This window comes from Nomascus leucogenys, chromosome 7b (genome assembly GCF_006542625.1).
Source record: "Nomascus leucogenys isolate Asia chromosome 7b, Asia_NLE_v1, whole genome shotgun sequence".
Lineage (NCBI taxonomy): Eukaryota > Metazoa > Chordata > Mammalia > Primates > Hylobatidae > Nomascus > Nomascus leucogenys.
This window is the reverse complement of record NC_044387.1, coordinates 10,469,315-10,491,731: the sequence shown is the minus strand read 5'-3', so window position 1 is coordinate 10,491,731 and position 22,417 is coordinate 10,469,315. Positions and strand designations below refer to the sequence as shown.

General features: G+C 53.9%; 1 protein-coding gene across 1 annotated transcript in view; it reads left to right on the top strand.

Moving 5' to 3' along the window:
• The window catches only part of FAM83F (family with sequence similarity 83 member F), a 35,603-nt gene extending 23,087 nt beyond the window's left edge, over positions 1-12,516 (top strand). Inside the window, exons 2-5 of the mRNA XM_003264785.4 lie at positions 1,897-2,064; positions 2,616-2,737; positions 4,003-4,679; positions 12,204-12,516. Of these exons, the coding sequence (XP_003264833.1) occupies positions 1,897-2,064; positions 2,616-2,737; positions 4,003-4,679; positions 12,204-12,253 (1,017 nt within the window). The 3' untranslated portion in view covers positions 12,254-12,516. The remainder of the gene's footprint in view (positions 1-1,896; positions 2,065-2,615; positions 2,738-4,002; positions 4,680-12,203) is intronic.
• Positions 12,517-22,417: the final 9,901 nt, after the last annotated feature.

Here is a 22,417-nt window from a genome sequence, read left to right as displayed (position 1 = left end):
TGCAATGGTGCAATCTCAGCTCACTGCAACCTCCACCTCCTGGGTTGCAATGAGTGATTCTCCTGCCTCAGCCTCCCCAGGAGCTGGGATTACAGGTGTGTGCCATCATGCCTGGCTAATGTTTGTATTTTTAGTAGAGACAGGGTTTCACCATGTTGGCCAGGCTGGTCTCAAAGCCCTGACCTCAAGTGATTCACCTGCCTCGGCCTCCCAAAGTGCTGGGATTACAGGCATGAGCCACCATGCCCGGCCCTGCACTCAGCACTTTCATGGTGCATCTCACTAAGTCCTAGGACAACCCTTTGAGATAGGTGCAATTATTAGCTCTATTTTGCGGCCAAAGAAGCTTGGGCCGGCTGTGGCATGGGGATACCGGCCTGGTCTGCCTGACTTTAGAGTCGGTGCTTTCAGTTGTGAAGGCAAGCCGACTTCCTGGACTTTATAGCAGTTACTGTTTCCTGAGGACTTACTACATGCCAGAGGTTGTGTTTGCTGCCTTACAAAGTTGTCCCTAATCGTCAGGGCAAACGTGTAAAATACAAGGTATCCTCACTTTGCAGATAAGGAAACAGGGTCTCATTAAAATTAAGTGACTTGCCTAAGGTCACAAATAGGAAGTGGTGGATCCACAGTTAAAACAAAATCTCTCCGACCCCAAAGCCGAGGACTTTTCCTCGGCATCACATGCACGGTGTTTGGGCCAATAAGAAAGCCTTCAGCTGGAGTGTGGAGCATGGTTTGTGTAGGAAGCTGGAAGTAGCTGTGGTTAGAAAGGTGGAGCTGCCTCAGGCTGCATAAACCTTGCCTTCCAGGGTAGATAATCGGGACTGACTTTTGTAAACGAAGGGTCCTGAGCAATGACCTTGATTTGAGGATAGGGTAGTATGGGATGGACACCTGAAGGCCAAGGGAATCCAAGCCAGCCAGAGCTCTGCCTGGATCTGTGCCTGGGGAAGCACAGAGCTTTGCACAGCTGCAAGGCCATCAGCACATCCAGGCCTGCTGCGAAAGTGATGTTTGAGCAGATCTGTGGCTCAAAGAGATGAGCCCACCCCTGGCATCTCAGTGATGGCATCTCCTTGTGCCTGCTTGTTTTTCTAGGGTGTCAGGAGCAACTTTCCTCAGCCCCCTAGATCTCCCATGATATGGCTTCTTTATTCCATTTTATTTATTTATTTATTTTGAGACAGAGTCTCACTCTATCACCCAGGCTGGAGTGCAATGGCACGATCTCGGCTCACCGCAACCTCCACCTCCCAGGTTCAAGTAATTCTCCTGCCTCAGCCTCCCCAGTAGCTGGCATTACAGGTGCCCGCCACCACACCTGGCTAATTGTTTTTTTTTTTTTTTTGCTCTTGTTGCCCAGGCTGGAGTGCAATGGCGCAATCTTGGCTCACTGCAACCTCTGCCTCCAGGTTCAGGCAATTCTCCTGCCTCAGCCTCCCAAGTAGCTGGGATTACAGGCACCCGCCACCATGCCCAGCCCATTTTTTGTATTTTTAGTAGAGGGTTTTACCATGTTGGCCGGGCTGGTCTCAAACTCCTGACCTCAGGTGATCTACCTGCCTTGGCCTCCCAAAGTGCTGGGATTACAGGTGTGAGCCACCTCGCCTGGCCCTGATACAGCTTCTTAAGAGCTGCTGGAAGACCCCCAGGATGGGGAGATGGGGATTTGTCCAGGATGAAGTACAAGCACACGGCCTGCACCCCCAGGCCCATCTCCAGGGCTCAGATATGCTCAAAGGTCAGGGGACGTGGAGCCCCAGGAATGGTGCAGGTGGAGTTTTTGACTCTTGGCCACCAGTGACCCCAGGGCGAGGTGGTCCTGTCTGAGCAGGGCGTGCCTCTGTGGGCGTGTAGACACCATGTGCCTCACCAGTGCCTTTCCCCACCCAGGTCATTGCTGTGGTCATGGACCTCTTCACCGATGGTGATATCTTTCAAGACATTGTGGATGCTGCCTGTAAGCGCCGGGTCCCAGTGTACATCATCCTGGACGAGGCGGGAGTGAAGTATTTCCTGGAGATGTGTCAGGACCTGCAGCTCACTGACTTCCGGATTCGGGTAAGTTGCACCACTGGGGTGGAAAGTGGGCAGGAGATGAGATAGAGACTACCTCTGCCCTGTCCTGCAGCTCCCCCCTGCCTCTTCCCTGATTGGGGGCCCAGATGAACTTCAAGATCTCAACACCTTTCCTTTTATTGAAAGTCAAGCCTTTAACCTTGGCTTTACTGTTAAGTACTGAATCATATGCCCAGTTTCAATTTGATCCCTAGGCTGCTGAGACTGAAGGAGGCAGCTCTGGGCTGGTCCTGGGGTGCTTAGCCTGAAGAATCACTGACTTCAAAGTGAGGGCCGTTGTTCTCTTCTGGGGCCTTTTGAGAAGAGGCAGGAACCACCCTGGGCTTATCCATGCCTAAAGCAAGATTTGGGGACTTTTTCCTGCTCGCCAAAGAGGGTTCCCTATGGAAGACTGTAGGAAGCAGAGTGTCTAGTGAAGACAGGAGCCTGCAGGCAGGGTCCGTAGACAAGGGGGCTCTTCCTCTGCAGAAGCAAGGACCTGGCACAGAGGCTGGCCCAACCCAGGTGACAGGGCCTTCTACTCTTCCCAACAGAACATCCGTGTCCGCTCTGCGACAGGCATTGGCTTCTACATGCCCATGGGGAAGATCAAGGGGACCCTGTCATCAAGGTTCCTGATGGTGGATGGTGACAAAGTGGCCACTGGATCTTACAGGTGAGTTGGGCCAGGTCAAAGAAGGGCCCAGGAGGCCTTGATTCCAGGTAGGTGTTCAGGAAGATGCCAGACTGGAGCCTCCGTCATCATGAGTTGTAACAGGTATCATCTGACGCAATGGCAAAGGACAGCTTTCTGCCCAGTCCCTTCCCTCAAACTTCCTGGTTGATGGATTATTCTAGAAAGAGGGTTAACTCTTCCTAGGCATTACGCACTGTCTGCTTTTCATGGTCCATTTGCAGCCGGTCGCATTTTGAGGCTAGTCATTACGTGGGACAAGCAGGAAGTGGGATGCACCAGATCTGGAAAGAAACGGGAAGGTGTGGTGTGCAGGAAATGTCGCCAGAATTTTTTTTTTTTTTTTGAGACGGAGTCTTGCTCTGTTGCCCAGGCTGGACTGCAGTGGCATGATCTCGGCTCACTGCAACCTCTGCCTCCCGGATTCAAGCGATTCTCCTGCCTCAGCCTCCCAAGTAGCTGGGATTACAGGTGCCTACCACCATGCCCAGCATGCCTTTAGTAGGGAAGGGGTTTCACCATGTTGGACAGGCTGGTCTCGAACTTCTGACCTCAAGTGATCCGCCTGCCTCAGCCTCCCAAAATGCTGGGATTACAGGTGTGAGCCTGGCCTCAGAATTCTGATTTTAAAATAATTTACCAGGAACACGAGAGACTGTATCTGTGTAATCTCTGCCCTCCAAGTAAATTAAAATATAGGTGACGAGAAGAGAGACCTGAGCACACGAAACAATGAATAGCAACGTTAAGTCCTGTCACATGATCAGAGTATGGGTTTCTGCAGACACTAAGTGCTTAAAAAAATCAGAAAAGAACCAATGCAGAGTAGAATAATATTCATAATAGTGGCAGCTGCAGTTACTATTTTTTAAATGTGTGTTTGTGCCAGGGACTGAGCTAAATGTTTTATATGAGTTACTTCATTTGCGCCTCACAACAACCCTGTGAACATATGTCCTGGGAGCCCCAGCTTACAAGGCACACGAGAATATAAACCAGGTTTGAATGCAGGCCTGACTTCCCATGCTCTTTCCCTGCACCCACTGCCTGCTTGCTTCAGTTGAGGCCAAGCTCTGGGGAAAGGGAGGCTGCGGGTGGGTGGAGGGAGTCCAGTCCAGCGTGTGGCCCACAAGGAGCCTTACACCTGCAGCAAGGGTCTGGTCACAGCGGAGGGACAGGTGGGGGCGGGGGCAGGGCAAGAGAGGCCTGGGCAGATGTGTCTTGCTTTTCTGTCCCCATGTTCCCAGGTTCACCTGGAGTTCCTCTTACGTGGACAGGAACCTCCTCCTGCTCCTGACAGGGCAGAATGTGGAACCCTTTGACACAGAGTTCCGGGAGCTGTACGCCATCTCCGAGGAGGTGGACTTGTATCGGCAGCTGGGCCTGGCGGGCAGGGTTGGCCTCCACTACTCCTCCACTGTGGCTCGAAAGCTCATCAACCCCAAGTACGCCTTGGTGTCAGGCTGCCGCCACCCGCCTGGGGAGATGATGCGCTGGGCTGCCCGGCAACAGCGGGAGGCAGGCGGCAACCCGGAGGGGCAGGAGGAGGGCAGCAGCGGTGGTGAGTCGGCCCGGCGCCTGGAGAGCTTCCTGAAAGACCTGGTTACAGTGCAGCAGGTGCTGCCGCCCGTGGAGCCCATCCCCTTGGGAGAGCTGAGCCGGAAGGATGGCAGGATGGTCTCTCACACGCACAGAGACCTGAAGCCCAAATCCCGAGAGGCACCCAGCCAAAATGGCATGGGAGAAGCGGCCCGGGGGGAGGCCGCCCCCGCCAGGCGCTTCAGCAGCAGGCTCTTCAGTCGCCGAGCCAAGAGGCCCGCGGCGCCCAATGGCATGGCCAGCTCTGTCTCCACCGAGACCTTCTCTGAAGTGGAGTTTCTGACGGGGAAGAGGCCCAACGAGAATTCCAGTGCGGACATCTCAGGTGAGCCCTCTTCCCTCTGGCCTGGTGCCTCCCCATGCCTCTGGCCCTGGCCCTGCATTGGCTCTTATCCAGGAGCACTGCCTCATACCTGCAGAGGAACAGATTCCATCTGTGGGCACAGAGAGGGCAGGAGCTCTGGGGTTCCGGGGTCCTTGGTTCCCGTTCTGGTCCCGGCCGTTAGCTGCCTGGAGGCCTTGGGCAAGTCCTGCAGCTCTGAGTTTCATTTTCCTCTTCTCTGAAAGAAGAGAAGGATTCCAGGCTTGGCATGGAGGGGTCTGAGAGCTTTTACTGCCACTGCTAGAAGGCATTCAGATCAGCCCTCATGGTAACCCAACAAATCAAATAAGCTGAGAAACTTTCTCCTTTGTAAGTGAAGAAACGGGGGCTCCGCACAGTGGGGTGCATGGCTGCGGCTCGACCCTGGCTCTGAGTTGAGGGCTCTTTCTAGCAAACCTTCTTCCTTGCCAGATCACCTATTGTCAGGATCTCACCTGGTTAGACACACCCCACCCTCCCCTGTACCCTACCAGTGCCCTGACCCACTTTCCTGTCTCTGTGACGGGCAGTCCGACTTGGTTTCTCCGTGTCCCTCTGCTGAGTGCTGTCTGCCCGGCTGCTTGTCCCTGGGTGGGATTGTTCCATGGCAGCGTCTTTCTGGGCATCTCTCTGGGATCCCCAGGAGGCCCTGGCCTTTATGTCTCTCTCTGCAGCAGTCTCCAGGGTGGCCTTTCAGGTGGCCGGTGGTGGTGACTTTCTCATCTCTGCATCCCTGAGTCAGGGGACTTTCCGTGGTGGGGTTTCTCCCTCCATCACTGTGGAGCCCAGTGATGAGAACTGGGCTCTGGCTGGCCAGGTGGGCGATGGCAGGGCCTGAGGTCTTGTGTGCCCAGCCCAAGGGCTCCCAGGACTCCTGCATTCCTGCACACCAGCTTTAACCGGATTGTGATGGCGTGAGAGCAGGGAGCACAAGTGTCATCCCCTCTGCTAATTCCCCAGCACTGCTTTGTGAGCACATTCTGTGCTCAGGAAATGTTGGCTAACTTTGCTTCTTGGAGTTGGAACAGGCCTGGGCGCCTCTGTGGCTGTGGGCACAGTGGGAGTGCCAGGGCGTTCCCTCCGTTTGGCCTGGAGACGTTGACTGAGCTGCTGGCCTGCCAAGTCCTGCACAGGCGCTCTCTCTCCCCTTCTGCCCCCACAACTACCCTTCAAGCACAGAGGTGGCAGGTGGCTCTGAGAGGTGAATGAAGTGCTCCCAGGTCATAGGAAGTGGTAGTAAGGCCAGGATTCAAGACCAGGCATGGGCACAGCCATGTTCTCTCAGGGGAGGGGTGGCTGGCCCCATCCCCGTTCCTCCTGGGCTCCCTGGCTCCCCTAACACCAGCTGCTGCTGCTGCTGCTCTGCACCTTTGGTTTGGAGGAAGGGTTGCCATGGTGAACACCTGGCAAGGGAGGGAGGGGAAGAGGGGAAGGAGGGGGAAGAGGGGAAAGAGGGGGCGAGCTGACAGCAGCAAGGGCTATTTCCCAAGTCCTGACTGAAGTGGAGTGGAAGCTTTCTCTTCCTTCAGCCCCTCGCCCTGAGGTGCAGTTTCCATGGAAACTCAAAGCCCATTGTCTTGTCCCTTCCCGCTGCCTTCTGTGTGTCCCTCCACATCCATGACCCTGCTCCCACCTCTTGGGTGGTCACGGTGGCCCTGTCCCTGCTGCTGCTCTCTGGTGTCTGCACACGGTGCCCAGGAGCCAGCCTTGCAGACACAGACGGTGCCTCGGGAAGCTCCTCTCCAGGGCACCTGATGCTGGGATAGAGAGAGAGAGGGAAGAGTGAGGGCGAGGGCACGGACAGCCAGGAAGGTCTGGGGATGCCCGGAACCATCATCCCGTTCCTCATCCATCCTTTAGACGAAGACAGAGCAGCCTCCTCCAGTAAGGCCTCTGCCCACCTGGGTGGGCACCCAGTACCTGCAGCCCTGAAATTCATGCACCTTTCCTCTCCCTCCCAAGGCCTGAGGGAGAAGCAGCAGCTCCTCTCCTGTCTTGTTGTTTTTGTTTGTTTTTAAGACAACGTCTCGCTGGAGTGCAGTGGTGCGATCACAGCTCATTGCAACCTCAACCTCCTGGGTTCAAGCGTTTCTCCCACCTCAGCCTCCTGTGTAACTGGGATCACAGGTGTATGCCACCCTGCCTGGCTAATTTTTTAAATTGTTTGTATAGACAGAGTCTCATCATGTTGCCCAGGCTGGTCTCTTGGCCTGAAGTGATCCTTCTACCTCTGGGCCTCCCAAAGGGCTGGGATTATAGGCACAAGCCACCGCACCTGGCCAGGAGCTCCTCTCCTAAGAGGCCCTTTTTCACGGCCTCCAGCTTCCCACACCATGGCCAAGTGGGGCTGATTCAGTGTCTCCCCTCAGGCAGCAGCAGCTAAGCAGCCAGGACTGCATGTGTGAGAAGGTGGGCCCCTGACAGCATGGGGCTCCCACGGTGGGAATCAGTGAGAACCTGAGCTCCTGCCTTTGGGCCCCCACACAGGGAAAGTGTCCCCTTCCCCTGGTAAACGTTCAGAACCTCCCAGAGCAGCTGCCACCTGGCTCTCAGCTCGGGACACATTGCTCCCTGTACCCAGGACACATCCATCCCCTCCCTGGGGCTGTGTCCTCATCTAGAAGCGAGGGGTGCACCATGGAGGGTTTCCGAGGTCCCCTGGAGTTCAGATTCTGCCTCTGTTCTTTCTGTCTCTGCTGCCCTCTTGTCAAGGGAGAACCTGGGTTGATGACAGGTTCTGTCATAAGAGAAAAAATAGAAAAAGCTCAGAGCTGACAGCCTGTAAAATTGCTTGATAAGGAGTATATAGTTGTCAAACGGCATGCAAATTTTTGCAAACCCAGGTGTGGCCCTTGGGAGAACCTTAGGGAAGTTGCTTCCTCCTTTCCGGATGGGGATCCAGCTGGGGGCCAGGGGTGCCCAGCGGTTTCAAGGCTCACGGCGCCCTCTAGTGGCTGAAGCTAGGCGCCTCTTCCTTTTACGTCTTCCCTCAGCCCTCGCCTCCTGCTGGAAGTGTTCATCCCTTATTCTGGAGCTTCTGTGCCCTCCGCAGAGGCTCCCTGGGTCGGGGACCCCCAAACTCACAGGGCAGCCTCAGTGGAGAGCCTTGGTAAAAATGCAACGAGGCCAGGCACGGTGGCTCATGCCTGTAATCCCAGTGTTCTGGGAGGCTGAGCTGGGAAGATCCCTTGAGCCCAGGAGTTCTAGACCAGCCTGGGCAACATAGCAAGTCGCCATCTCTTAAAAATATTTTAATTAGCTGGGGGTAGTGTCGTGTGCCTGTAGTCCCAGCTACGTGGGAGGTGGAGGCAGGAGGATCACTTGAGCCCGGGAAGTCGAGGCTGCAGTCAGCTGTGATTGCACCACTGCACTCCAGTCTGGACGACAGAGAGACCCTGTCTCAAAAAAAATAAAAGTAAAAGTAAATACAAATTTTAAAATGCAACAGATACGTTTGGGGAGGCCGAGGTGGGTGGATCACCTGAGGTCAGGAGTTCGAGACCAGCCTGGCCAACATGGTGAAACACTGTCTCTACTAAAAATACAAAAATTAGCTGGGCATGGTGGGAGGTGCCTGTAATCCCAGCTACTTGGGAGGCTGAAGCAGAAGAATCGCTTGAACCCAGGAGGCGGAGGCTGCAGTGAGCTGAGAACGCACCCCTGCACTCCAGCCTGGGTGACAGCGAGACTCCATCTCAAAATAATAATAATAAAATTTTTAAAGGTAAAAATAAAATCCAACAAATAGTACCGCTGGGTGGGGCTTAGGAATCTGCATTTTAAATTAGGGCCCTCATTTTCCAGTGTAACTCCCCAGTGCAGAGGGTCCTCAGACCAGCCGACTCTGCGGCGACTGAGGAAGCACAGATGAGGCCCTGCCCTTTGAGTGCTGCCAGCCTAGGGGAGGAGATCCCTGTGCTGTGCCTGAGACCCCACCCAGTTCCCCCAGGGAGATGACTGGGAAATGGCCAACACTTTTGAAGTGGCGAGAGACATGGTGCCATACTCCATCACACGGAACTGGCGTCCTCCTCGCTGCCATCCTGCCTGATGACAGCATCTCACAATGAGACTCCCGAGGTTCAGAGAGGCCAGGCCCTGTGTCCGTGGCTGCCCAGGGAGAAAGGGCAGTGTGATCTCCTGCCTCCCCAGCCTTCTGCAGATATCATGGCCATCTCCAGAAGGCTAGGATCGGCACTGCTTCCCTGCACCTTTAAAGACTGCTTGGGCCAGGCGTGGTGGCTCACGCCTGTAATCCCAGCACTTTTGGAGGCCTAGGCAGGCAGGTCATGAGGTCAGGAGATCGAGATCATCCTGGATAACATGGTGAAATCCCGTCTCTACTAAAAATACAAAAAATTAGCCAGGCATGGTGGCACTTGCCTGTAGTCCCAGCTACTCGGGAGGTTGAAACAGGAGAATCTCTTGAACCTGGGAGGCGGAGGTTGCAGTGAGTGGAGATCACACCACTGCACTCCAGCCTGGGCGACAGAGCAGGACTCTGTCTCAAAAAACAACAAAAAAACTGTTTGGAAGAGCAAGAGCCCCAAATAGAGGACCAGCCCTTTCCCACGGTGTCGTGGGGGCCAAGAGGAAGACGAGAGCAGTAACTTGCTTCCCAGAGTGCCTCGGGGTCCTTTCCTGCCCCAGAGTCCTTGGGCCTGCGCTTTGCTTCCCAGTTTCTCTGAGGTGACCTGCAGTGACAGTCCCTTTCCAGAACTCTCCTGGGGTCCCTGGATTTATGTGTGGATGGCCCCCTGGCTGGCAGTGTGGTCTGGCTCTGTAGAGCTGTGGCTGCCGGGCCGCTGGATTGGGGGACTTGTTCTCCTGTGTCATCCCTTGGGGCCGCGGGTCTCAGATCTCTCTCCTGTGCTTGCTGCATCTGGTGCATCTGCTGCTGTTATTACTGTTGTTACTAGGATTGCGCTAAACCCCTAAGTAGCTCGCCATTGCCGTCTCACGCATTTTATTCAATAAATATGTGTCTACGAAGTGTCTGCTCTGTGCCACGCCCTGCTCTAAGTTCCTGGCACAGCCATGAACAGAATGAACATGGTCCCTGCTTTTATGGAGCATGTTACCCTGGGGAGAGACCAGGATTGGGGGAGGATGACCCTTCTATAAAGGGTGCCAGGGAAGACCTCTCTAACCAAGGAGCCTCAGAGCAAGACTTGAATGGAGGGAGAGGGCCTTGTGGACATCTGAGGGAAGACTCTTCCAGGTACAGGGAATGCGAAGCCCTGGAGCCTGTGCATGCAGTTTGCACATCATTGTCCTTGTCATGGCCTCCCGTGTGGGTGACCTCTGCCTCCCTCTCTCCCGCACCACCTCACCTGCCAGCAAACCAGACTGACTGCAGGTCCCGAGTGCCCCAGGCTGCCACCCTCACCCGATGCTTACGTCACATGGCTCCGCTCCGCTGAGCGGCCCCTCCTCCCACCCTGCACCCGTTTTCAGCTCCACCTTGGCGTCACCTCTGAAGCTCCCAGGCCACGCATACTTTGTAAAAAAGACTATTCTGGCCATTTATACACCTTCCCTGTTCACCTGAGCAGGGCTGACTCCCTGCATGTGGTCAGCTCCCAATACCTGAGCACTCAGGGAATGACAAGGGATACAGAGTTTGTCCTCAAGCCAAGCCAGTTTCTCTGTCCTGTCCAGGGCTAGAAAATGAATTCTGAGTCTAGGTGCTCTCTCCAGGCTTTCACCCTGCCTTACAAAAAAGTGGGGAGCACGGTGCTGGTGAAGACAGGCCCTGCCCCTGCCTTGCCCAGGCTTCTTCCGGAGGCAGCCAGCCGGGCGATGTGCAGGCTTGAGAAGCAGTTACCCCCACCACCACCCCCTACCATCCCACCCCCAGCTACACCGCCTCCCCTGTTTAATGATCTGGAGGTTGATTTGCTTACCTGCCTCCAAAATGCTGCTGCCTCTGGGGAGGAACTGACATCTGCTTAGTGGGCCCCGCAAATCAAATCAGCTGATGGGAGGAAATGGGGACGGATGTGTCCATTGCAGCAGCGAGTGACTCTAAGACGGCCACGTTTCATCCCACTAGCAGAGCCGCCCCAGATGCGCTCGGCACCACTGCGGAAGGTGACCCCCAGCACCTTGGCCATGGAGCCCTTGGGGCGCAGCCTCCTGCCCAAGGGTGGGGCAACACCCTTAATGAGGGTGTAGCTGGATTTGTGGTCAGTCCTGAAGAGCTCGTTCAGTCTGCCTGGATGGATGAGGCCTGAGGCCATGGGTCAGAGTGCAGTGGGCAGGAGCAGCAGCCTGTGTGGCAGGGCAGGGCTCCAAGTTGGGCTGTGTTCAGTGGGTCCTGCTCATGGCCCAGCAGAGGAGGCAGACAAGGCCTTGATTAAATTCACAGCTGAAGTGATACTGGAAGGTTGTGTGAGCACCAGGGAGGCAGCCCTTGCTGTGTGGAGGGGAACTGGCAGGAAATAACACAAGTGCCTTCCACCTGGGGAAAGGCAGCCAGTGCTCCAAGGACATGGGCTTCCTGCTCCAGCGCCCGACACCTCGCAGGCCCGCAGGTGTCAGGCCTGCCTCGCTACTCCCCTGCACTCCCTCCGGAGGTCTGAGAGCAGGAATCCAGCCAAAGGAACCGCAGGCCTCATCTCAGGACTGTAAAGGGAGTGGGAAGGAATGGTAGAGGCCTGCGGAAGAGGAGAAATCAGCTTCTCTGGCTGGGACGGGGGCAGCTTTCTCTTCCCCTTCCCTCCCTACAGGCAGCACGTTCCTCTCCGTCCTCCCTTCAAAGCCACGTCCTAAGCAGTGTGATCCACCCCACGGTGGCAGCTCTTGGCCAGCGCCAGCCTTTCCTGAGGCGCCAGCTTTCCTTCTTCCAGCCTAGGTGGCCTGTGGCAGGAGCTGGAACTGGACCGGGAAGGCCAGGTTCTGGCACTGTCACTGGCTGGCTCTGGGAGCTATGGGCACCTCAGCAGTAGAATGGGGCAGCCCGGGAGGGGAACCAGAGAGAAGGACCACAGTCTTACTTTGCAGGCTGTAGAGCTGCATGTATTAGCTGGTAGTGAGCGGCCTCTTGGCGAGACGTGTGTGTGTGTGTGTGTGTGTGTGTGTGTGTGTGTGTGTGTGTGTGTGTGAAAGCAAGTTTATTAGGAAAGTAAAGAAACAAAAGAATGGCTAGTCCGTAGATAGAGCAGCTAAGACTTTGGACTTGATGGTTGTTGTCATTGATTCTGCAGTCTGGATCCTTCCCCCACCCCGCTTTGGTCAGGAGATGGCTGTCACCTTGATGTCCCGCCCAGTGGGGCTCCTGCCGAGGCTGCTGGAACAGGCAGAATCTTCCCTTCTACTTTCCTGGGTGCCCTATTGACTTGGTTTCCAGATCAGCAGCTTGGGAGGGAGACCGTGACCCCAGCCCCTCAACTGGAGATGTGGACAGAACACAGGGTAGGAACTGAAGCTGAATCCACCAAGCGTTTCACTTACATCCTTCCCCGCCTCTGTCCCTTGCCTCTGCAGGTAAAACAAGTCCCAGTTCTGCCAAGCCTAGCAACTGTGTGATTTCCTGAGCTGCGGGATGGTGATGGGCAGGATGTGTGGATGCCTGCCTGCCCTGCCCTGTGCCATGGAGAGCACGGGTCGCACAGTGCACCAGCTGGCACATCAGACTCCAACTGGCCTCCTGCCCTGCAGCCTCCGTCCTGGCCTCAGGGACCCTGGATCCCAAATGAGAGGGTCCGAAGCATCTCAGTCACACGCCTCCACCGGACTGTCAGTGGCTGGGCGGGAGTCAGTGCCACGGCCTCCTTGTTTACATGAAGTGGAAGCTTGACCAGTGTCTGCTCGCCTTTGTGCCCCACCCCCTCCGCTGATCGCCAGATGGGGTGAGGGCCATTCTTTAAACCTTAATGGGATGGGGTGTCTGGGGCAGCTGCAGTGGCTTCTCCTTTCCCAGGCTTCCTGGTGCTTCTGGTTCCCCACGCCACTCCCCACCCAAGAGATTGGTGGAATAAAAGGGAAGAGGGCAGGGCCCTGAGCCTGGGATCCCGAGTTCCAGTCTTGCTCTAGCCTCTGAACTCCAGGTATAAGGTGCAGCTGGAACTGCAGAGGCACTGGCTGCAGTGGCCTTCCTGGCCCGGTGCCTGCAGGCTCCTGAACTAGACTTGAATGAGGGGAAGATAACGTGGCCTCTCCCAGTGAGGGGCAGAATTTGACACTGCTGTTCTGAGAACGCTCACACTGAGGTCTCTCTTTCCCCGCCTGGTGCTGTCCTGGCAGTCTCAGCGTGAGTGGTCCAGACCTCCTCGGCTGCTGGCTGCTGCGGACTGCTCCTTCCCTCAGTCAGTAAACTTTGGTTTACAGCCCAAGACAGGGAGGGGGCTTGGCCCAGAGGGGATTGGAGGTGTGGGAGGCTTGGCCCTGAGGACAAGAGCATTTGCCTTTTCTCCCTCAACTCTAACGGGGTCCTCGGACCCCTTCACCAACCGGGGCTTCCAGGTTACACTTTGGCCAGACTGGCCTTCGCCTCCTGCGAGAGTCAGGCCATTTTTAGGAGCCTGTGCCTCGCCAGAGCAGGTCAGCCTAATTGCCATGAGGCTGGGCTGGGAGACCCAGTAAGCAATTCCACTCTGCCCTCCCCACTTGGGTGACTGGAGAGGGCCGAGGAGAGTTTGTGAATGGACCTGGGAGAAATTGCCAAACTGCAGACTCTGTGAGCCGGCCCTGCGAGCAGGGCGATGGGGGATCTGAGCGCTGTGGAAGAACCAGGCAGCAGACTTTCTTGCCCTCTGACTTCTGAACCAAACTCTCATCCTCTTTCTTTCCTTCTAAAAAACCGTAGGACACTACCAGCACCTGGGGGAGGGGTACAGATGTCTGCAAGGCAGCTGATGTGAGAGCAAGAAAAGGGGCCACTCTGGCTGGGCTGCGGGAGCCAGGCATTGCTTCTGAGGAAGCAGGAAGTGGGGACCACACGTGGCGGCCATTGAGATGCCATCTCTCTGGCAGTGGGGAGGGGGAGGGAAAGGAAGGGTGAGCCTGTCCCCAGGGTCTTCTCTGTTAATCCCAAGGCTGGCTTCTAGGGCGTGTGGAGAAGGGACTCTGGCCCACCTCCCTGAGCTTTTATGAAGATGAAATGCTTCTGGGAAGTGTTTCCTTAGGCACCAAGGCCAGACAGTGTGGCATGAGCTCATTCTGGAGGGGAGGGAAGGGAGAGAGGGGGGAGGTGGGGTGTGGGGGTGTTACACCTCAGCTCAAGGGGGATACCTTGAAGGTATGGGACATGACGTGTAAATTGCAATGGGGCAAAGAGATCACTCTCTGGTGTGGAGGGTGGGTGCCTCTGGGGATGAGGGAGGCAGCTTGGGGAAGGGACCGGCCTCCAAGCAAGTCAGCCAAGGGCATCTGTGCCTCCCCTGCCAGAAGAGCAGGCCCTGCTTTTTCCCTTTACCCCCTCTAGACCCAAAGCACACCCAGGTCCCTCACCTGCCCTGACATCTAATCTGGGAGGATCCCTGATTGGAATCTCCAAGTCACCACAGCCTTGAGCCAGGCCTTCCTTTCTGCCTCAGTTTCTCCATGTGCCAAGATGGGGTTTTTCACACTTTCTTGGTAGAAATGATGGGGAGACCATATGTTAGGAAGCAAGTTGGCATAGTGGGAAGAGGGCCAGCCACAAGGCAGGAGTGCCCAGGCAGGGTGCCTCTCCCTGCTGGCCTGTGTCCTCATCCTTATAGCAGTGTGGACAAGATGGTGTCGGGCCCCACCAGCTCCAAAAGGCTTGAGACAGAAACTGTAGTCCGAGATGGCAAGGATCTTGAACTCACAAAATGCAGCTCTTCATGTTTGCCTGTCTGCCTAGGCACCGGCCCACTCTGTTCTGCCTCTTGGCTTCTCAGCTGTGAGTACGCCTGCCCTCTGTTCCAGCACTTGCACATACTTTGTGAAGCAGTCTCTTACTCATCAAATCTCAAGGGTACATCTGGCCCTCCCAGTTGGATGGCAAGTTCAAGGGTGGATCATGCCCTTGGTCCCTGCACAGCAGCTTCCGCAAGGCTGCTTACATTGGAAGGGCTCTAGGAGGAACAGGTAAGGCAGCACTCTCGGGGCTGGGGTCTGGCTTCACTGGCCCCCACCCCACACCACCACCAAACTGCTGTCTGACTTTCTGAGTCAGCTTCTGTAGGGTAAGTGTTCACAGCTGGTGCAGCTCTTTGGGAAGCCTAACCTCCCAGTGAGCTGAGCCCCTGGTGTGGCCGCCACACTTGCTTCTGCCCCACAAAGGCAGGAAGCACAGGACTCCTGGATGGGTCTGGGAGCCTGCCCCTTGGGATCTGGCAAAACTTCCCATCTCCTTAGCTACCTGTCCTTAATCTTATCCCTGACCCCTTGAGGGCTTTCAAGATAGCCTCTGTTAACATCATTACCCTCTGCCTGTGTAGAACTTTACAGAAAGGCTAGGCAAAAAATGAGACCCAGAGATATGGAAGAAACTGGCCAAAGAGGGGAAGTGGGCTATTTCTTTTTTCTTTCTTTTTTTTTCTGAGACAGAGTCTCACTCTGTCGCCCAGGCTGGAGTGCAGTGATAGTGATCTCGGCTCACTGCAAGCTCCGCCTCCTGGGTTCACGCCATTCTCCTGCCTCAGCCTCCTGAGCAGCTGGGACTACAGGCGCCCGCCACCATGCCTGGCTAATTTTTTTGTATTTTTATTGGAGACGGGGTTTCACCATGTTAGCCAGGTTGGTCTTGACCTCCTGACCTTGTGATCTACCTGCCTCGGCCTCCCAAAGTGCTGGGATTACAGGCCACCATACACGGCCGGGCTATTTTTTTTTGTTTACTACTGTATTGCTTTTCTCTTTTTCATATTTATTGAGCAACTACTATATGCCAGTCACCATGCTAGATGCTTTAGTAACATGAAGGTTTCAAACTAAGAAAAGCTCAAGAAAGAGCCCTTTAGAAAGGTAATAGTTTTCCTGTGTATTGGGGGAGTGGGTCTCATAAAGTTGTATGATGAGAAGCGCAGGTAATTGTTTTGTGTTTTTTTTTTTGAGACAGTGTCTTGCTCTGTCAATCAGGCTGGAGTGCAGTGGCGCCATCTCGGCTCACTACAACCTCCACCTCCTGGGTTCAAGTGATTCTCTGGCCTCAGTCTCCTGAGTAGCTGAGATTACAGGCACGCGCCACCACACCCAGCTAATTTTTGTAGTTTTAGTAGAGACACGGTTTCACTATGTTGGTCAGGCTGATCTCGAACTCCTGGCCTCAGGTGATCCACCTGCCTTGGCCTCCCAAGCTGCTGGGATTACAGGCATGAGCCACCATGCCCAGCCTGGCTAAGGTTCATTATCCCCATCTTTCAGATGAGGAGGGACACAACTCTCCCCAGATCCCACATCACAGAGAATGCAGGTCTGAGCCTGTTCCTTGAGCTCAGGGTCTTGGCAATGGTGATGCTTTGGAGCTGCAGAATCCTCTGTTGGGGATGGGGCTGCCCTGTGCATTATAGTACATTTAGCAACATCCCTAGCTTCTACCTACTAAATGCCACTAGCACTCCTTCAGATGAGACCACCAAAAATGTCTCCAGATGTTACCACATGTCCCCTGGGGGGTAAAAGTGCCCCCTTTGAGAGCACTGGCTCTTATTTTCACAGTCCTGACCTGGTGGCCTGCATAGGCCACTTCTCCGAAGTGTTTCAATGCACTCTCTGCCCTGGGTACCTTGGACACAGCACCCTGGCCCAGAGAGGTTGGCTGACTTGCCTGAGACGCAGCTTCCTGGGAGACGCAGTAGCATCTTTCCTTTCTGTTCTGGTTATCTTTCTTAGTTCTTTACCATCTTATATTCCCCATGACAGGTGTGTTTACACACATCTGCCTCACTCCACTCAGCTCCCTGTCAGGTTTCCTGCCCTCTTCCTTCAGGCTCAGCTACGTCCTGCACAGACAGTACCACCGCACATACCTGTGTGTGTCCAGCGGTGGACCCACCTCCAAAAGCAGCCAGTGCTGGCAGCAAGGAGCCTCCCACACTCAAGTCAGGCCAAGCGGGAATCGCTACCTGCCTGTCACGACCACATTCTCAGTGAACATTGACAAAGCCCCCTTAGCAGCTAATTAGCCCTGCCGTGCGCTACGGATGCAATTTCTTATCTGGCTGTGCGCCACACTCCTGCCTCCCTGCCCAAAGGACCTAGTAGCTGCTGCTGATCGTCTGCACTGCTGTTCCAGGGGCAGGAGGTTTGCTGCAGAACAGGTACCCCCAGCTCAGTGAGCAGAGCCAGTCAAGGTTGAGTGAGGAGAAGGGCAAGAAGGGCAGGCACAGCCGTGAGTATGTTCTGGGGCTAAGTAACCGTGAGATCAGCCCAGAGACCTTGCACAGTTAGGCAGGCCTGGACTTCTCACCCTTCCCCTTGCAGCTTCTGCTCTCCCAGCTAGGGACTGAGGAAAGCCCTGCTTCTGGATGCCATGTGCTGCTGCCTGGCACGATAGGTACCCATCTGTCCTTGGGGTTCCTGAGCCTGGAGAGCGGGCTCTGTGAGCACTGGTGCCTCACCTGCCTGGCTCAGCTCTGCAACCACAATATATGCTTAATACCTATTTGTTAAATGATTGACGACTTGACTGCCATTCATACAGGGAATTAGCCAGGTGAATAAACAGGAGGTGTCATAGAGGTTCTAGAATTGATCATGACCCTTTCTGTCTCATTCTTGACTTCTAATACCATATATGGCAAATGGGGTTCTGCTGTGATTTAATTTCTTAAGGACTGGGTTTATCAAAAGTCCCTCCTGATCTAATCCTTTCCTCTAGGAAGGCTTCTCCTTTCTTTGTATGTTCTAAGTGCATGGTCTTCATCTCCTGGGTGGTCCAGACTAGGTGGCACTGGGCCTGCAGGCCTCTAGCTGCTCAACGATGGCCCTGTCTGCGTGCTTCTTTTCAAAAGCTAGCACAGAAAGGAGGGCCCAAGGCGAGGAAATTTGTCCAAAGTCACCCAATGAGTCGCAGGAAGGGCTAGAATCTGGTTATCTGGACCGTCCTAGAGCACTTTCACAGTGACAGCTGGCTGAAACAAGTTTTCATTTAGAAAAATGGCTAGAAGTTAGGGCATTGCCTGCAGCCACTGAAAAGCAGCTTTAGGAGCAGATGTCCACGTACTAGAAGGAGATGGGCTAGGGCCTGCCACGGAAGCCAGCAAGCACGTGGGAGCTGGAGGAGGAAAGGAGCAAAAGGCAAGAACAGGCAGTATGTCCGCGGTGCCCACAGTGCTGTGGGCACAAGCAAGAGGAAAAGAGCTCATCGTGTGCAGAAAACCATGCGTCATGATTCTTATTTCCTGCTCGCAGCTTTGACTTCCTGCCTCATCTCTTCCTGGAAGTGTCTTGGAAGTCAGGTGACTGGACAGGGAAAGGTTCACTGCAGTGCTTGCAAGCCTGCACCCATTTATTCATCAGGTGGATATTTGCTGGGTGCCCAGCCTGGGGATACATGGTGATCGAGGAAGGCGTGGTTTTGAGCTGGTATGCCTGCATGACCTTGGCAGGGGCACGTGGCATAGAGAGGACAGGCTTCAGAACAGGCAGGCGAGGGCTGAAATCCTATCTCCGCCACCGAACAGCTAATGACCCCAGCAAGCAATTTCACACCCCCGAACTTTCCCGTTTCGTCATGTGTCAAATGGGGATGATCTTGAGATGACTCTCCAGAGTAACCACGCGAAGCACCTAGCACAGGGGCTGACACACAGCTAGGCATCGGAGGAGCCTCCGGGGCATGACCTCCAGTGGCTTATTTTCCTCTTGGGATCTTCTCTCCTAGATCCTCCCCCTTGCTTCCCTGTGAAATTTACCACTTTCACATTGAATCTTTGGCACACAGGGCTAACTGCTCGTTCACCTGAAGGAAGCTACAGAGTTCAGGTTCTTTTTACTTTTTTCTTTTTCTTTTTTTTTTTTTTTTTTTGCTTTTTTAAGATGATCTTGCTCTGTCACCCAGGCTGGAATGCAGTGGCGTAATCATGGCTTCCTGCAGCCTCAAACTCCTGGGCTCAGTGAGTTCCTTGAGATCTTCCATCCTCAGCTTCCCAAGTAGCTAGTAGTAGTAGTGGCTTGCACCAACACTCCTGCCCTAATTTTTAATATTTTTTTGTAGAGATGGGATCTCACTATGTTGCCCAAGCTAGTCTTGAACTCCTGGCCTCAAGCGATCCTTCCGCCTTGGCCTCCCAAAGTGTTGGGATTACAGGCATTAGCTACCACACCTGGCCAAGGCCCAGGTTTCGACAGAAAGGGAGAGAAAACCTGCCAGAGATGCCATTTCAGAGCCACTCTGCTTGGCAGGGACCTGTGTTCCCCTCATGCAGGTTCAACCTTAGAGGGCTGCGGTCTTATCTGGTTGTGCAAAAGTCCCACAACCTTTCTGGATTGATAGTTGGTGGTGAAAGAAACAATTTTAGTTTGTTTGGAGAATCTTTTGTTTACAAAATACAAATAAAACCTAAATCAAAGAAACAGAGCATGTCCGGAGAAGTCTGCCAACCCTTCTCCAAGCCGTGGGGCTTCCCAAGCCAGGCCTGTACTCTTCATGTAGATTCCACACCCCGCCTTGATGTCTTTGGCTTTCACACTAGTGACTATAGCCTGGTGGGATGGGGTCTAGGGGCCACAGTCCTGGTCCTGCGCAGGTGGCCCTGGAGAGAAGCCTTGGAGAACTTGGAGAAGCCCATGCGGCTGGCAGCATCATGGTGAGAGGCTGACACCTTGTGGCTGGCTGGCAGCATGCGTCCTTCCTCCCCTGGGTCAGCTAGATGGCCAAAGCAGGGATCTGCAAACTCCTTCTGTAGCGGGCCAAAAAGTGAATACTGTAGGCTTTGCAGATATTCAGTGTCTGTTGCAGCTACTGTCATAGCACTGAGACACCCCTAGACAGTACAGAAACAAGCAGGTGTGACCATGTTCCAGTGAAACCTTATGAATACTGAAATCTGAATCTCATAATTTTCATGTATCACAAAGTAGTAATATTCTTTTAAAATGCAAAAAACGGCCAGGTGCGGTGGCTCATGCCTGTGATCCCAGCACTTTGGGAGGCCGAGGTGGGTGGATCACCTGAGGTCAGGAGTTTGAAACCAGCCTGGCCAATGTGGTGAAACCCCGTCTCTACTAAAAATACAAAAATTAGCTGGTGTGGTGGTGCATGCCTGTAATCCCAGCTACTTGGGAGGCTGAGGCATGAGAATTGCTTAAACCTGGGAGGCAGAGGTTGCAGTGAGCTGAGATCATGCCACTGCACTTCAGCCTGGGCAACAAAGCTAGACTCCATCTCAAAAACAAACAAAAAAACAAAAGCAAAAACCAGTCTTAGCTCACAGGCTGTGCCAAAACAGGCAGTGGGCTGGATTTGGTCCTCAAGCCCGGGCTTGCTGACCTCTGGCCTAGGACACCTCTCCTTTATGCCTCTGCTCCCAACACAGACTCTCAACTCTCATGTTTGCTTTGTCATTGTTCTGTCAAGAGGAATTCACTAGTCTCACTCCTCCAACCAGACCGCTGCCACTAAGCCTTCTTCTGAACAGAAATTCTGGAGTTGTTCTCACCCATTTCATAAATTTACATAAGCACCCATCAGGTGCCCAGCCCTGTGCCAAGATGCCTGCAGAGCCCAGAGTTTTCACCAACTTTTTTTTAAGAGATGGGGTCTCTGTTGCCAGGTTGGAGTGCCGTGACGTAATCAACTCACTGCAACCTCAAACTCCTAGGTTCAAGTGATCCTCCTGCCTCAGCCTCCCAAGTAGCTGGGACTATAGGCATGCACCACCCTGCCCAGCTAATTAAAACAAAAAAAAATTTAGGGATGGGGTCTTGCTATGTTGCCTAGGCTGGTCTCTAACTCCTGGGCTCAAGCGATCCTTCCACCTCAGCCTCCCAAGTAGCTGGGCTTACAGGCATGAGCCACTGCACCTGCTCAACATTTAATTTTTTCATTCATTCATTCGTTCATTCATTTGTTCAAACGAACTTATTGAGAACTTACTGTGTTCCAGGCACTGTGATAAGACAGACCTGGCCTTTACCTTCAAATGTTCAGAACATGGTTAGGAAGATGGGCACTGGGAGGCAAGTGTTGTGATGGGAAAGCACAGTGGGTATAGAAACCCAGAGGAGGCACTTAACCTGGGGGTGAAGAACAGGGAAGGCTTCCTGGAGGAGGAAGTAATCTCTGAGCCGACACCTGAGGAGTGAATGAAGGAGGAGACAATGAGGCAAGGCATTCCAGGGAAAGGTCCAGAGCCTAGACAGAGCTCTTTTAGAATTATGAGAATCACAATTATCGAGGACACAGTGAAGACTCAGATAATTCAAATATAGGTTTTGCCCGCAAAGCCTTCCTGTCTGGTGGGTGAGACAGTCTACAGCAAGCTGCTCCAAGGATATGGAGAAAAAAGTTAAAAGTTTTTCCTCTGGCCTTGTAGGATTGGTTATTACTGAGCCTGGAGTACGCAAAGGCCAGCGAGTGCTCCTAAGGTGGGGAGGGGGCTGCCTTCACCACAGGTGCTCAGGAAATCTGCCAGGGGAAGAGAGATGTGGGCCTCCCTCGGCTGCAGAAACCCCTCAAAGGAGGAGGAGGAGGGGCTTGAACTGAGCTTTGACGAACATGTAGACTTGGGGACAGGCAGAGGAAGAGGGGGCATCATAGGCAGCAGAAACCGCATGGACAAACTCTCTGCAGGAGAATGGGCATGGCCGGGCTGAGGGGTCCCTGGACAGGAACCAGCCTTCCCTATGCACCTGCACCTGTGAGTCTCACAACAGCCCCAACAGGCAAGTGTTATTTTTCTCAATTCTACCAATTAAAAACTGACCTTGGGCAACTGCTTAACCTATCTCTGCCTTACTTTCTTCATCTGTATCTACCTCAGAAAGTTACTATGAGGACTGAATAAGCTCATACATATACAATGCTTGGAGCAGAGGCTGGTACTAGAGCTGGCTTCATGGGCATGCAACCTGTGAACACAGAACCCCATGCTTTCATTTTCCACTTAGTCCTGCCTGGTATAGTATGCAGTTTTTTTACTTGAGATGGAGTCTCCCTTTGTTGCCCAGGGTTGAGTGTAGTGGCACGATCTCAGCTCACTGCAACCTCCACCTCCCAGGTTGAAGCAGTTCTCCTGCCTCAGCCTCCCGAGTAGCTGGGATTACAGGTGTGCGCCACCATGCCCGGCTAATTTTTGTATTTTTAGTAGAGACGAGGTTTTGCCATGTTGGCCAGCCTGGTCTTGAACCTCTGACCTCCATGATCCACCTGCCTCCCAAAGTGCTGGGAGGATTACAGGCGTGAACCACTACGCCTGGCCTGGTATGTGGTTTAAAATGTTAGGTTTTATCATTATCTTAGGTGGAGAATAACAAATCTGATTCAATATATTCATTTTAGAAACGAGGAAACTGAAGCTTAGATAGTTTGTGTGACTTGCAAAAAGTCACGCAGCAAACAAGCTGCAGAATGAAGGGTGGAGATGGAGAGATGGAATTCTCATCCTAGAGGTGAAAGTAGGATAATGACCCAGCTGAGCTCGCTGAGTCCTGCGAGCATCGCACACCCCCAGAGACAACATAAGGAGAGAAGTGCAGACAGACTCCTTTGAAGGAGCTTAGAGAAAGAGATGGTAGGGAAAAGAGCATGAACAGTTGCAGAGGTAGGAGGAAAGCTGGCTATTTGGGGA